The following is a 15,182-nucleotide window of genomic DNA, read 5'->3' as shown; positions in this document are numbered from 1 at the left end:
CGCACGAGCGACGTGCACACTCATCACATTTAGGAGCGTGTCTTAAAGAGCTTCTGTCTTCATTCACGTTCACTGCGCTGCTGTGAACTTGTTGAACACTGATAAAGCATCAGAGAGGTACACTGAGGACTGTTAGGACGCAAATGTAAGTTGTGGTTTTTTTTACTTTTACTTTTCAAGTTGACTTTTGAACTTTCGACGCTCTGAGCTGTGACGTAGCTTCGCGCTGTCCAACAGGAACGATGCGTCGGGTCAAAACACGGAAGCTAGTGGCAGAAACCACTGATCTATACAAATGGTAAATGGACTGCATTTATATAGCGCTTTTCCATCTGCATCAAACGCTCAAAGTGCTTTACAATTATGCCTCACATTCACCCCGATGTCAGGGTGCTGCCATACAAGGCGCTCACTACACACCGGGAGAAATAGGGGATTAAAGACCTTGCCCAAGGGCCCTTAGTGATTTTCCAGTCAGGCTGGGATTTGAACCACAGATCAGTGCAGAAACCACATCTGAAGAAAAATCCTTGGAAATGTTTTTTTGTTGTTTGTTACCGCAAAATTTCTGATTACTGTTAAAAAAAAAAAGTTTAGAACACTTGTAATTAAAATAGCTAAATCAATAAATGGTTCTTTATAAACCTTTCATCTGTAAATTAAAACCACCTGTTATTTCAGATTAGATCATTTCTTGTTTAACATAAGGAACTTTTGACATTTATTTTTAGACAAATAAAATAACATGGAAATTTGTACATTTTTTAAGTCTGGTAGATTGTTACTTGATTGTTCAAGCTACCTCAAGGAGAAGTGCACTGTTTAAGTGATAAATAATAAAATAAGGTGATTAAAATGAAATTATTATATATTTAGCATCTGTTCATTATTCATTCAATTTTTTAAAGTATCGGATCAGGACTCGGTAGATACTCAAAATCAGATGACTCGGAATCGGATCAGGGCCAAAAAAACCTGATCAGGACATCCCTAACTCAAACATCAAACTGTTGCTGCTCAACTGTTGCCAACATATTGACACATACTGTATTGCCTGATACTACATCGACCTGAATATCATACATACACGACAAAGGTGACTGAAAAACAGAAAAAATAAACCATCTAATGACAGACATGAACCCATGTAAGGGCATGTTTATTCACATTTGTATAAATCATGGATGTTCTGTATCAGGTTTATACTGCAGCCTCTGGTCCAATGACATCAATGTCAAAGTCCAATTTCAGGGGCACCTGAAGAAAACATAAAACATAATAAACGTGGCTGCTTACGCAACCTCACAATACAAACTGAGGGGAAGTGCGACTCTGGAGATGGCACACCGCAGCCTCACTGGCATCCAAACGGACGCACCCACCAAACCCCGACAATGTCCACACAATGATGTCACGCCTGCCCGTGTGACCACAATTCCTACCCACCACTGACCATGGCCAAATGGCCTGAGTGGGCCACGGGGGACGTGGGACGCACCTGCGACGGGACACGATGTCGCCACTGGGGCCGACTGTCACATGGAGCTCCACCGAGCCCCCTTCAGCGACACGACACATGTCCGAAGTGCATCCGCACCTGTCCCCATCAAGGGACAAGACACACGTGCGACAGCCTCACGACACGTCCGTCGACCGACATGAGACACATGCGTTGGTCTCGCGAGACGCCGTCCGAGGGACACGACACACGTCCAAAGTGCATGCGCGCCCATTCCCCTTGAGGGACAAGACACAAGTGCCAGAGTCTCTCGAGACCACCCATCACCCTTGCATGTGTCTTGTGTCGGTGGTGGGCGCACTTTGAAAATGCCCATAACATTTTCAAAGTGCTCCACGAGTGCTGTTGGATGTTCGTGCTTTGCACCACATTAGTCGACTCTGGCCGACAGTGGGTCGTACAGCCGTTAATCCGTCATTCAACGTCATTCGTCCAGTGGTGTGAGGCCTAGATCAATCATGCCTTTCGCCCCCGGTTCGACGTGTTTGGTGACTTTGTGTGGCTCCTCAGCTGCCACACGATATGTCCAACCTCCGTTCGACGCGCCATGCAGAAACTGTGATCACGATGAGATGGCAGTGCGACCTCATTTTACCCATCGTTCAACTGGATTTCTGGTGTGACGGGATGCAAATGTAGACTGTAGGGGTGTAGGAAAAAAATCGATTCATGTCTGAATCGCGATTCTTATTTATTACGATTCTGAATCGATCCAAAACGTCCAAGAATCGATTTTTAAAAAGCATTTTATTAAACATTTCCTTGCTTACTCGCTGTGTGTACTGTTTGTCAGGCAACGGCTTCCGTACTACAGCGTCTCCGCGAGGGGTCCGGCGTGCTTCAAACATTTGTGAGCTGAAGCTTAGCATGGCGGATGAAGAGCTAATTCAGCCAGCACCATCTTTGCTGAAGGCAAATGTTTGGGCGCATTTTGGATTTTATTATTTGCTGCTTAAGAAGGAGCTTGACATGACTTATGCAGTGTGCAAAATCTGCAAAATGAAAGTTAAGTACTTCGGAAACACTTCAAGCAAGCCGCAAGCCCACATGCTACGTCATCACCCGGAGCTAAAAGGAGCGGAGCAGCGGTCTCTGCCGACTATTGACCAGTGCTTCGCTAAACTGCCAGTCAATTCCGAATGAGCAAAGCAGATAAGTAAATTTACATCTTTAGAATCACTTGATTAACCTTGTAAAGCTGCATTTTCTTAAACATAAACATTTTTTAAGTAATATAACTATTCGAAAATCGATTCTGAATCGAATAGTCACCCCAAGAATTGGAATCGAATTGAATCGTGAGTTGTTGTACGATTCACATCCCTAGTAGACTGCATGTGCCATGCACGAATGGTTGTGAGGATAGGTGTGTGAGGTGTTGGAGACCGGAACGATTTTGCTTGGTTTGCATAGGGTTCCTGCTTCGTACGTACTTCGGCCAAACTTCGTACTATGTATGAAGGGGCCCTAAATCTCAGCTCAGATTTGCCAGAAATACCAGAAAAAAAATCACATTTTTCTGTATATCTCAACAACCAAGAAGCCCAGATGGATGATCAAGAGCATATATTGATTAGCAAATTATTTGTGACTGATTGATATGAATGACTTCATAATGATGTCACACAGAAGTCATATGATGACATCATACATGGTCAAAAACCCCCTTACACACAGATGTAGATTTACATCACGGTGGAGAACATGTGGTGGGTCTGCCCCAGACCTCTGATGCCTTTCATTTTTCTTTCATTGATTCCAAAAATGTGGGCCTCAGCTGCCCTGTGGATCGCAAAGGTACTGTAGATGGGCCATAAACAGCCATTAAAAATGTACAACAAAAAAGGAGAGGAAAAAAGAAAACTGATTTTAAATTTTGTAATAAAATCTAAAATTACACACAAAAAAAGTGAAGAAGGTGGTTATTGTTAAAAATACAATCAGAAAGAAGTCACAAGGTTTCAATTACACATCAGCCTTCATTTTTACTTTGCATTTTAATTATGATTAAAAGCTTAGGTGGATATGCAGATATCGAAGCAGACCGCAGCTTTTCTCAAGTTTTGCAGACATTTGTTTTCACATTGAAATTAAACAGCAGAATTTTTGTTAGTGTCTCGGAGCTTCTCCCAATAAAACAAATCAAAAAAGTGGGGAAAACGGAGGAGTAATTTTTTTGCAGGTAGGTTTTTTTTTTTTTACCCAATTAAATCACTGAATTGTAATCCGTGATGATTCAGTGATGTCATACAAAGTTGAAAAAAGTAGGCTTAAAAAAAAAAACAGACATGCAGAACACCTATTTAATGAGACAAGCTCACAAATTAAAATTATTATTTTTTACATTTGAACAGTGTAAAATGGAAATAAGAAAAATACTTTCTATATACTTATTCATTCTCCTTTTTTTTTTACATTTCCCCACAATAATCACGTTTGTGTGGAATTGCAATCAACTTATAAAGTATCGTCAAATGTAAATCTGAGTGGTTAAATAAAATAAGGATTAAAAAAATAAACTTAATCTCTGATGAGCTAAAGGTAAACTAGAACTCCTCGGGTGCAGTAAACTTATTGGTAGTGTTGCTCGTGTTGTTTCAGGCACAAAACCTCTTGCAGTGTTTGTGCTGAACAATATTTGGGATGTTTTGGGGTTTTTTTCACTGTCCCATCATGCTTTGCTCTGGCTGTGGTTTGTCTGTATGATGCTGTTGTGTTCTGCTGTGATGTCCATCAGGGCGTTTGAGAACGCGGCCTCATCCAGTTTGCTTTTCTCATCACGAAAAATATTCCTGAAAAATGAGGAAATGAAAGAAAAAGAAAAAAAAGTCATCTGGTAAAAGTGACAAAGATTATTTCAGCAAACAAACATTTATTCTCTGACATCTTCACCCAATATGTAAGAAAACACTTTGTGTGTTTTCAAGTCTTACATATTTCTTCACCACCTTAACACCAGACAGATAATGACAAAGTGAAAATCCATCCAGTCCCATTTGTTAATCCTGATTCCAGCTTCAACATGTGACAGACTATTAGGGACTGCTGATGAAAAAAATAATTAACTATACAGCCAAGCCGAAACATTTTGAGTGATGGTCCCAAGCCCAAATAAATGAGCCGGGTTGCATCAGAAATGGCATCTGGTGAAAAATTTTCCCAACAAGGAAATCACAAGTCAAATTTCTGTACCAGATCAGTCGAGGCCCAGGTTATCTAGGACCGTCACTGGTGCTGTTGTCCTGCAAGATGCCTGTGGAAACCGTGTCCGGAAACAGCAGGAAGTTAAGTGTCCAAAGTGAGAGAACTCTGAATGTTCGCAGTATAACTAGGAAAGCAAGAGAGTTGGTTGATGTGGTGGAGAGGACAAAAGGTAGACATACTGTGTGTTCAAGAGACCAAGTGGAAAGGAAGTAAGAGGTGGGTTCAAACTGTGGTATCATGGTGTGGATGGGAGGAGAATTGCTGCAAAGATAAACTATTATTAAGAGTGTGTTGGAGGTTAAGGGAGTGTCTCACAGGGTTATCAGTGTTAAGTTGGAAACTGAAGCAGTGATGATGAATGTCATCAGTGCATATGCCCCATACTCAGGTTGTGAGTTGAAGAAGAAAGAACATTTCTGGAGTGAGTTAGATGAGGTGGTGTAGAGTGGTGATAGGAGCAGACTTCAATGGCCATGTTGGCGAAGGGAACAGAAGTGATGAGGAAGTAATGGGTAGATATGGTAAAGAAGCATGTGCTACTGAGATAAAAACTACAGACCAGTGGCTCTTGCATCTCACATTTTAAGCATAAAAATTCAAAAAGAAAAAATAATATAGCACCTTCAACTGCACCACAGACTAAAACAGTTAAATGTGGTCTATTAAACATTAGGTCTCTCTCTTCTAAGTCCCTGTTAGTAAATGATATAATAATTGATCAACATATTGATTTATTCTGCCTTACAGAAACCTGGTTACAGCAGGATGAATATGTTAGTTTAAATGAGTCAACTGCCCCGAGTCACACTAACTGCCAGAATGCTCGTAGCACGGGCCGAGGATTAGCAGCAATCTTCCATTCCAGCTTATTAATTAATCAAAAACCCAGACAGAGCTTTAATTCATTTGAAAGCTTGACTCTTAGTCTTGTCCATCCAAATTGGAAGTCCCAAAAACCAGTTTTATTTGTTATTATCTATCGTCCACCTGGTCGTTACTGTGAGTTTCTCTGTGAATTTTCAGACCTTTTGTCTGACTTAGTGCTTAGCTCAGATAAGATAATTATAGTGGGCGATTTTAACATCCACACAGATGCTGAGAATGACAGCCTCAACACTGCATTTAATCTATTATTAGACTCAATTGGCTTTGCTCAAAATGTAAATGAGTCCACCCACCACTTTAATCACATCTTAGATCTTGTTCTGACTTATGGTATGGAAATTGAAGACTTAACAGTATTCCCTGAAAACTCCCTTCTGTCTGATCATTTCTTAATAACATTTACATTTACTCTGATGGACTACCCAGCAGTGGGGAATAAGTTTCATTACACTAGAAGTCTTTCAGAAAGCGCTGTAACTAGGTTTAAGGATATGATTCCCTCTTTATGTTCTCTAATGCCATATACCAATACAGTGCAGAGTAGCTACCTAAACTCTGTAAGTGAGATAGAGTATCTCGTCAATAGTTTTACATCCTCATTGAAGACAACTTTGGATGCTGTAGCTCCTCTGAAAAAGAGAGCTTTAAATCAGAAGTGCCTGACTCCGTGGTATAACTCACAAACTCGCAGCTTAAAGCAGATAACCCGTAAGTTGGAGAGGAAATGGCGTCTCACTAATTTAGAAGATCTTCACTTAGCCTGGAAAAAGAGTCTGTTGCTCTATAAAAAAGCCCTCCGTAAAGCTAGGACATCTTACTACTCATCACTAATTGAAGAAAATAAGAACCCCAGGTTTCCTTTCAGCACTGTAGCCAGGCTGACAAGAGTCAGAGCTCTATTGAGCTGAGTATTCCTTTAACTTTAACTAGTAATGACTTCATGACTTTCTTTGCTAATAAAATTTTAACTATTAGAGAAAAAAATAATCATAACCATCCCAAAGATGTATCGTTATCTTTGGCTGCTTTCAGTGATGCCGGTATTTGGTTAGACTCTTTCTCTCAGATTGTTCTGAGTTATTTTCATTAGTTACTTCATCCAAACCATCATTTTCATTAGTTACTTCATCCAAACCATCAACATGTCTATTAGACCCCATTCCTACCAGGCTGCTCAAGGAAGCCCTACCATTATTTAATGCTTCGATCTTAAATATGATCAATCTATCTTTATTAGTTGGCTATGTACCACAGGCTTTTAAGGTGGCAGTAATTAAACCATTACTTAAAAAGCCATCACTTGACCCAGCTATCTTAGCTAATTATAGGCCAATCTCCAACCTTCCTTTTCTCTCAAAAATTCTTGAAAGGGTAGTTGTAAAACAGCTAACTGATCATCTGCAGAGGAATGGTCTATTTGAAGAGTTTCAGTCAGGTTTTAGAATTCATCATAGTACAGAAACAGCATTAGTGAAGGTTACAAATGATCTTCTTATGGCCTCGGACAGTGGACTCATCTCTGTGCTTGTTCTGTTAGACCTCAGTGCTGCTTTTGATACTGTTGACCATAAAATTTTATTACAGAGATTAGAGCATGCCATAGGTATTAAAGGCACTGCGCTGCGGTGGTTTGAATCATATTTATCTAATAGATTACAATTTGTTCATGTAAATGGGGAATCTTCTTCACAGACTAAGGTTAATTATGGAGTTCCACAAGGTTCTGTGCTAGGACCAATTTTATTCACTTTATACATGCTTCCCTTAGGCAGTATTATTAGACGGCATTGCTTAAATTTTCATTGTTATGCAGATGATACCCAGCTTTATCTATCCATGAAGCCAGAGGACACACACCAATTAGCTAAACTGCAGGATTGTCTTACAGACATAAAGACATGGATGACCTCTAATTTTCTGCTTTTAAACTCAGATAAAATTGAAGTTATTGTACTTGGCCCCACAAATCTTAGAAACATGGTGTCTAACCAGATCCTTACTCTGGATGGCATTACCCTGACCTCTAGTAATACTGTGAGAAATCTTGGAGTCATTTTTGATCAGGATATGTCATTCAAAGCGCATATTAAACAAATATGTAGGACTGCTTTTTGCATTTATGCAATATCTCTAAAATTAGAAAGGTCTTGTCTCAGAGTGATGCTGAAAAACTAATTCATGCATTTATTTCCTCTAGGCTGGACTATTGTAATTCATTATTATCAGGTTGACATAAAATTTCCCTGAAAAGCCTTCAGTTAATTCAAAATGCTGCAGCTAGAGTACTAACAGGGACTATAAGGAGAGAGCATCTCTCACCCATATTGGCCTCTCTTCATTGGCTTCCTGTTAATTCTAGAATAGAATTTAAAATTCTTCTTCTTACTTATAAGGTTTTGAATAATCAGGTCCCATCTTATCTTAGGAACCTCATAGTACCATATCACCCCAATAGAGCGCTTCGCTCTCAGACTGCAGGCTTACTTGTAGTTCCTAGGGTTTGTAAGAGTAGAATGGGAGGCAGAGCCTTCAGCTTTCAGGCTCCTCTCCTGTGGAACCAGCTCCCAATTCAGATCAGGGAGACAGACACCCTCTCTACTTTTAAGATTAGGCTTAAAACTTTCCTTTTTGCTAAAGCTTATAGTTAGGGCTGGATCAGGTGACCCTGAACCATCCCTTAGTTATGCTGCTATAGACTTAGACTGCTGGGGGGTTCCCATGATGCACTGAGTGTTTCTTTCTCTTTTTGCTCTGTATGCACCACTCTGCATTTAATCATTAGTGATTGATCTCTGCTCCCCTCCACAGCATGTCTTTTTCCTGGTTCTCTCCCTCAGCCCCAACCAGTCCCAGCAGAAGACTGCCCCTCCCTGAGCCTGGTTCTGCTGGAGGTTTCTTCCTGTTAATAGGGAGTTTTTCCTTCCCACTGTCGCCAAGTGCTTGCTCACAGGGGGTCGTTTTGACCGTTGGGGTTTTTACGTAATTATTGTATGGCCTTGGCTTACAATATAAAGCGCCTTGGGGCAACTGTTTGTTGTGATTTGGCGCTATATAAATAAAATTGATTGATTGATTGATGCTGGAGTGGCTGGTCCTGCACCTTCTCAGACCGCAGGTACAACATGCGCAGGACCCAGTGCAGTTTGCCTATCAGGAGGCAATTGAAGTGGATGATGCCATTCTTTATCTGTTGCATCGGACCTACTCCTTCCTGGATGAACCTGGTGGATATATGAGGATGATGTTCTTTGATTTTTCAAGTGCATTTGACACTATCCAACCGGACATCCTCAAACAAAAGTTGGAGGGATTGGGGGTGGATTCAACTTTCACAAACTGGAGCCACAGTTACCTGACGGGTTGGCCTCAATACATGAGGCTAGGCAGCACCATTTCGGACACTGTTGTGAGCTGCATTGGAGCGCCACAAGGAACCATGGTCACGCCTTCCTGTTTACCATCTACGCTTCTGACTTTAAATACCACTTGGACACGTGTCACATTTAGAAGTATTCTGATGACACAGCCATTGTGGTGTGTGTTAAGAACAACCAGGAGGGGGAATACAGAGACCTGATCACAGCCTTCTGTGAATGGAGCACCAAAAACTCACTATCTCTGAACACAAATAAGACCAAAGAAATAACCATCAACTTTGGCAAGAAAAGGAACTCTAGCCAGCCAGTAAACATACATGAACAGGACTGAGTGTGTGCACACAAATATCTAGGTGTTCACCTGGATAACAACTTGGACTGGAACATCAACACAGACAGCCTCTATAAAAAGGGTCAGACCAGGGTCTTTTTCCTGAAGAGGCTGAGGTGCTTTGTGTGTAACCAAATGTCTATGTTTTATCAATCTGTTGTTGGGGCTGTCCTTTTCTATGCTGCTGCCTGTTGGGGCAATAACATCTCTCTCAAAAACTGTAATAGGCTGGACAAGCTGGTTAAGAGGATGGGGTCAGTGGTTGGGGGGGTCACTGGACACCGTGGGGGCAGTGGTGGAGCAGTGCATAGGGAGAAAAGTGCAAGCAATCCTCAGTAAAACCAGACACCCTCTGCATGAGACTCTGTCTGCCCAGAGGAGCAATAGATATAAGCATTTTCTCTCCATGCACTGCAGGACGGAGCGTTTTAGAAAATCCTTCAATCCTGTTGCTATTCGATTTTATAATGAACATTGTTGATTTAAATGTGTGGGGGTTTAAGCCTTGGGCTTTCACACTGAACGCTTTGGAAGCATCAGAAGTGTCAAAAATCGGTCTAAAAAGCATTATTTTCAATGAGACACATTGCTTTTTAGAGGCGTCAGAAGCGTCGCGTCAAAAGCCGAGCTAAAGCGATGCTTTTGACGAAAGCGCGCATTGCGGCTTGTCGGCAGCCTGACGCGGTCAAAGTTCAATCCAATCCAATTTTCGGCACGCTGAGCTGTAACGTAGCTTTGCGCTGTCCAATAGGAAGGACACGTTGGCCCAAAACACGGAAGACTAGTGACAGAAACCACTGATCTCTACAAAACAGAAACGTGTCACAGGACCGCTCTTACAGACATAAAGACATGGATGCCCTCTAATTTCCTGCTTTTAAATTCAGATAAAACTGAAGTTATTGTACTTGGCCCCACAAATCTTAGAAACATGGTGTCTAACCAGATCCTTACAATGGATGGCATTACCCTGACCTCTAGTAATACTGTGAGAAATCTTGGAGTCATTTTTGATCAGGATATGTCATTCAATGCGCATATTAAGCAAATATGTAGGACTGCTTTTTTACATTTGCGCAATATCTCTAAAATTAGAAAGGTCTTGTCTCAGAGTGATGCTGAAAAACTAATTCATGCATTTATTTCCTCTAGGCTGGACTATTGTAATTCATTATTATCAGGTTGTCCTAAAAGTTCCCTGAAAAGCCTTCAGTTAATTCAAAATGCTGCAGCTAGAGTACTGACGGGGACTAGAAGGAGAGAGCATATTTCACCCATATTGGCCTCTCTTCATTGGCTTCCTGTTAATTCTAGAATAGAATTTAAAATTCTTCTTCTTACTTATAAGGTTTTGAATAATCAGGTCCCATCTTATCTTAGGGACCTCATAGTACCATATCACCCCAATAGAGCGCTTCGCTCTCAGACTGCAGGCTTACTTGTAGTTCCTAGGGTTTGTAAGAGTAGAATGGGAGGCAGAGCCTTCAGCTTTCAGGCTCCTCTCCTGTGGAACCAGCTCCCAATTTGGATCAGGGAGACAGACACCCTCTCTACTTTTAAGATCAGGCTTAAAACTTTCCTTTTTGCTAAAGCTTATAGTTAGGGCTGGATCAGGTGACCCTGAACCATCCCTTAGTTATGCTGCTATAGACTTAGACTGCTGGGGGGTTCCCATGATGCACTGAGTGTTTCTTTCTCTTTTTGCTCTGTATGCACCACTCTGCATTTAATCATTAGTGATTGATCTCTGCTCTCTTCCACAGCATGTCTTTTTCCTGATTCTCTCCCCTCAGCCCCAACCAGTCCCAGCAGAAGACTGCCCCTCCCTGAGCCTGGTTCTGCTGGAGGTTTCTTCCTGTTAAAAGGGAGTTTTTCCTTCCCACTGTCGCCAAGTGCTTACTCATAGGGGGTCGTTTTGACCATTGGGGTTTTTCTGTAATTATTGTATGGCTTTTGCCTTGCAATATAAAGCGCCTTGGGGCAACTGTTGTTGTGATTTGGCGCTATATAAACAAAATTGATTTGATTTGATTTATAGAGCAGTTTTCTGAAGAAAAATCCTTGGAAATGTTTTTTTGTTGTTGTTGTTTGTTACCTCAAAATTTCTGATTACTGTTAAAAAAAAAAGTTTAGAACGCTTGTATTTAAAATAGCTAAATAAATCAATAAATGGTTCTTTAGAAACCTTTCATCTGTAAATTAAAACCACCTGTTATTTCAGAGTAGATAATTTCTTGTATAAGGAACCTCAGACATTTATTTTTAGACAAAAAATAACATGGAAATTTGTACATTTTTAAGTCTGGTAGATTATTTATATCAAATTTTAACCAGAAAAACAGACACTGTAAATAAATACAAATGTTTATTATAAATGCAACAGGAAATAATTTAACAATGACGGTGTGATTGTAAAGTAGGATTTCGGACATAAAGCTTCTACTTGTGCAGATGTCTTTTGACTTTGATTCGGGGACATTTTTAATGATCCGTTCATTTATTGTTAAATATAAAATGAAACAGCTTTTTAAAAAATAATAAAATAGTTGCTGTTGAAAGAGCCTTTTATTTAGAAGCAGGTGATGTTATGCTGGATTCTCGGGACCAGATGAAGGTCTCTTCTGCAGCTTTGAACTCTGGTGGTGTTGCTGAAGAGCAGAGATGTTTTCTTTCGACTGGACTTCATGGTGTTCAGCTCATCAATGGAAGTGAAGTGCATCTGTATTTAGGTTGTCTGCACAGCAAATGTTCCTGATTGGGACAAATAAAAATATTTGTTTAAATATAAAGAAACACTAAACAGTTTATATATAAAAAAGAAGGGAAAAAAATGGAAAAAATGAAAAAAAAAAAAAAAAAAAAAGCCAGAAAAAAAAGTTATTTAAAATTGAGCTTTTGTGGTCTCTGAAAGAAGCTGTAGCTTTATTTGGTAAAAATAAAAAAGACTGAACCATTTACAAATTAAAGCGTTCACTCAGATCAACTGTGCTAAAAGGCTAAGCTAACGTTAGCTGATCATTAAACCTTCACAGCAGTGCAGTAAACGTCACGTTTTATTTTAACATTATTCTCACCTCGATAAAGCTGCAGAACTAAACTCCGTTGGGCAAACTGGGACTTCACATATATCCAAAAAGTGGGAGATTTCCTTACTGAGTGGGTCTGCTCCATCCCCCCGGCTGCCTGCCTTGGTCTGCCCATGGATGATGCCTGAAGGCCGGCTTCTCCGTGCGGGTCGGCCCACTGTCACGGTTCGATCGATATCCCACCAAGTCGACAGTCCTCCCTCGGTTGGCGTCACTCCGAAAAGTAGCTGAAAAAAAGCTTCTCCCAGCAGGGTAATGGGAGAATCGTTCTACTGCTGTTTTTTTAAAGCTTTTTTGTGGTTCAGGCGATGCAAATTCAAGATGGCGATCGCTGAACTTTTTTCAGATTGTGGAAATAGCCAGAGTGCGACGTAGTAAACTCCGCCCCCTTGCCACTTCCGAAGCGAAGCGTACGTCAGACGCGTTAAAGCGTTGGTAGGCATTGATGTGTCATGAAGTGTTCAATGTGAAAGGCCCATTAGACTTTTTTATATATATTTATTGTCCCTTGTCTGTTAATCCGTACTTGCTACTGAGTGACAACTGAAGTTCTCCACGAGGAGATCAATAAAGTGTCTGTCTGTCTGTCAAGGACAGGAATGTGGAAGGACAGATGGTGGTAGATTTTGCAAAAAAGATGGAATCGACTGGTGAAGACTTATTTTAAGGATGAGGAGCACAGGGTGACGTTTAACAGTGGAGGAAGGTGCACACAGGTGAACTACATTCTTTGTAGGAGATACAACCTAAAAGAAATTGAGGACTGTAAAGTGGTGGCAGGAGAAAGTGTAGCAGGACAGCATCAGATGGTCGTTTGTAGGATGACTTTGGAGTTGAAGAGAAGGAAGAGAGTGAGAGCTCCACAAAGGATCAGATGGTGGAAGCTCATGAGAAAGACTGTGAAATTCAGGGAGCAGTGAGACAGGCACTGGACGGAGGTGAAATGAAGCTGGACAAATGCAGGATAAGTGGTAAGACAGCTAGCAAGGTGCTGGGAGTGTCATTGTGACAGGGAAAGGAAGACAGAAGGTTGTCAAAAAATAATTGGAATGGTTACTGAGGTGGTTAAAGTCAACAGGAGTACAAGGAGGATATATTGCAGAAGGTGAAAAGAAGTGTGGCAATGGTTCATGGTAAGGGCATATAGCAAGCTGCATATCAATTTAAACACTAAGGAAGGAGAAAAAGACTTGTACCGTTTGGCCAGACTAAGGGTCCTAGCTGGAAAAGATGTGCAGCAGGTTAGGATGATAAAGATGGAGATGTGCTGACAACTGAGGAGAGTGTGTTGGGATGGTGGAGGGAGTACATTGAGGATCTGATAAATGAAGAAAATGAGAGTGAGAAGGATGAATGTGTGGAGAGAGTAAAATAAGAATTGCAAGGGATCAATCAGTAACGATGAAGGGAGGACAGTTACGAAGAAGAGAAGAGCCTTTTATTGTCATTGTACACATAACAAAATTTGTCCTCTGCACTTAAATCATCCTAATTACAATTAGACACAATCCAACCACTTGGAGCACTCGGCTGCCACAGTCCGGCGCCCGGGGACCAACTCCAGATGTAGAGACGTTGCCTTGGTCAAGGGCAGACAAAGGAGCATACCCTAAATAAGTATGTTTTTGATTGTGGGAGGAAACCGGAGTGCCCGGAGGAAACCCACGCAGACATGGGGCGAACATGCGAACTCCACACAGAAATGGTGGGACGTGATCTCATGACCTTCTTGCTGTGAGGCATCAGTGCTAACGATTAAGCTAACCACTACGCCACTGTGCTGCCCGGAACACTGGAAGGGTAGCTGGTCCAGATGACATGTCAGTGGAGGCATGGAAATGTTTAGGAGAGATGGCAATGGAGCTTTTAACCAGTGTATTTAATGAAATCTTAGAAAGTGAGATGATGCCTGAGGAGTGGAGAATAAGTGTGATGGTTTTTAATTTTTAACAACAACGCAGGGCTGCAGTAACTACAGAGGCATAAAGTTGATCAGCCATAGTGTGAAGGTATGAGAAAGAGTGGTGGAAACTAGGCTTAAAAAGTAGTGAAGATGTTCATGCAACAATATGGTTTCATGCTGAAAAAGAGCACTGCAATTACAATGTTTGCTCTGAAAGTATTGATGGAGAAGTATAGAGAAGGCCAGAAAGAGTTGCATTGTGTGTTTGTGGATTTAAAGAAAGCTTATGACAGTGCCAAGAGAAGAGTTGTGGTATTGTATGAGGAAGTCTGGCATGGCATTGAAGTATGTGAGGGTGGTGTAGGACATGTCTAAAGAGTGTGACAAAGGTGAGATGTGCAGCAGGAATGACCGATTCATTCAAGGTGGAGGTGGGATTATATCAGGGATCCACTCTGAGCCCCTTCTTTTTTGCAATGGTGATGGACAGGTAATGGAAAAAAATCAGGCAGGATGATCATTTTTCTGAATAGGATTAGGAATGACCAATCCAAAGAGACAGTGCAGGTTGGACAGTTTGGAGACAAATTCAGAGTCACAATGTCCAAAGAGAGGACAAAGGATATCAGGAGAAGGATGCAAAGGATGGAGTCAACAGGCATCAAGAGAAGTGGGAGGCAAAGAGGAGGTTTATGGATATGGTGAAGGGAGGACATGCAGAGGTGGTTGGTGTGACTGAGTAAGAAGCAGAGGACAGGGTGAGATGGAGACAAATGATCTGCTGTGGCAACCCCTAAGAGGAAGTTGACTAAAAATATCTCATTGTCTGAAGTGCTTGAATTATCTAGATCCCACATAAGAAGTGTTAATTTGCAGA

General features: G+C 41.2%; 1 protein-coding gene across 1 annotated transcript in view; it reads right to left on the bottom strand.

Moving 5' to 3' along the window:
* Nucleotides 1-3,922: 3,922 nt before the first annotated feature.
* The window catches only part of ncam1b (neural cell adhesion molecule 1b), a 396,526-nt gene continuing 385,266 nt past the window's right edge, over nt 3,923-15,182 (bottom strand). Inside the window, exon 23 of the mRNA XM_034169136.1 lies at nt 3,923-4,311. Within this exon, the coding sequence (XP_034025027.1) occupies nt 4,191-4,311 (121 nt within the window). The 3' untranslated portion in view covers nt 3,923-4,190. The remainder of the gene's footprint in view (nt 4,312-15,182) is intronic.

Source organism: Thalassophryne amazonica, chromosome 4, assembly GCF_902500255.1.
Source record: "Thalassophryne amazonica chromosome 4, fThaAma1.1, whole genome shotgun sequence".
NCBI classification, from domain to species: domain Eukaryota; kingdom Metazoa; phylum Chordata; class Actinopteri; order Batrachoidiformes; family Batrachoididae; genus Thalassophryne; species Thalassophryne amazonica.
This window is presented reverse-complemented; position numbering and strand designations above follow the sequence as displayed.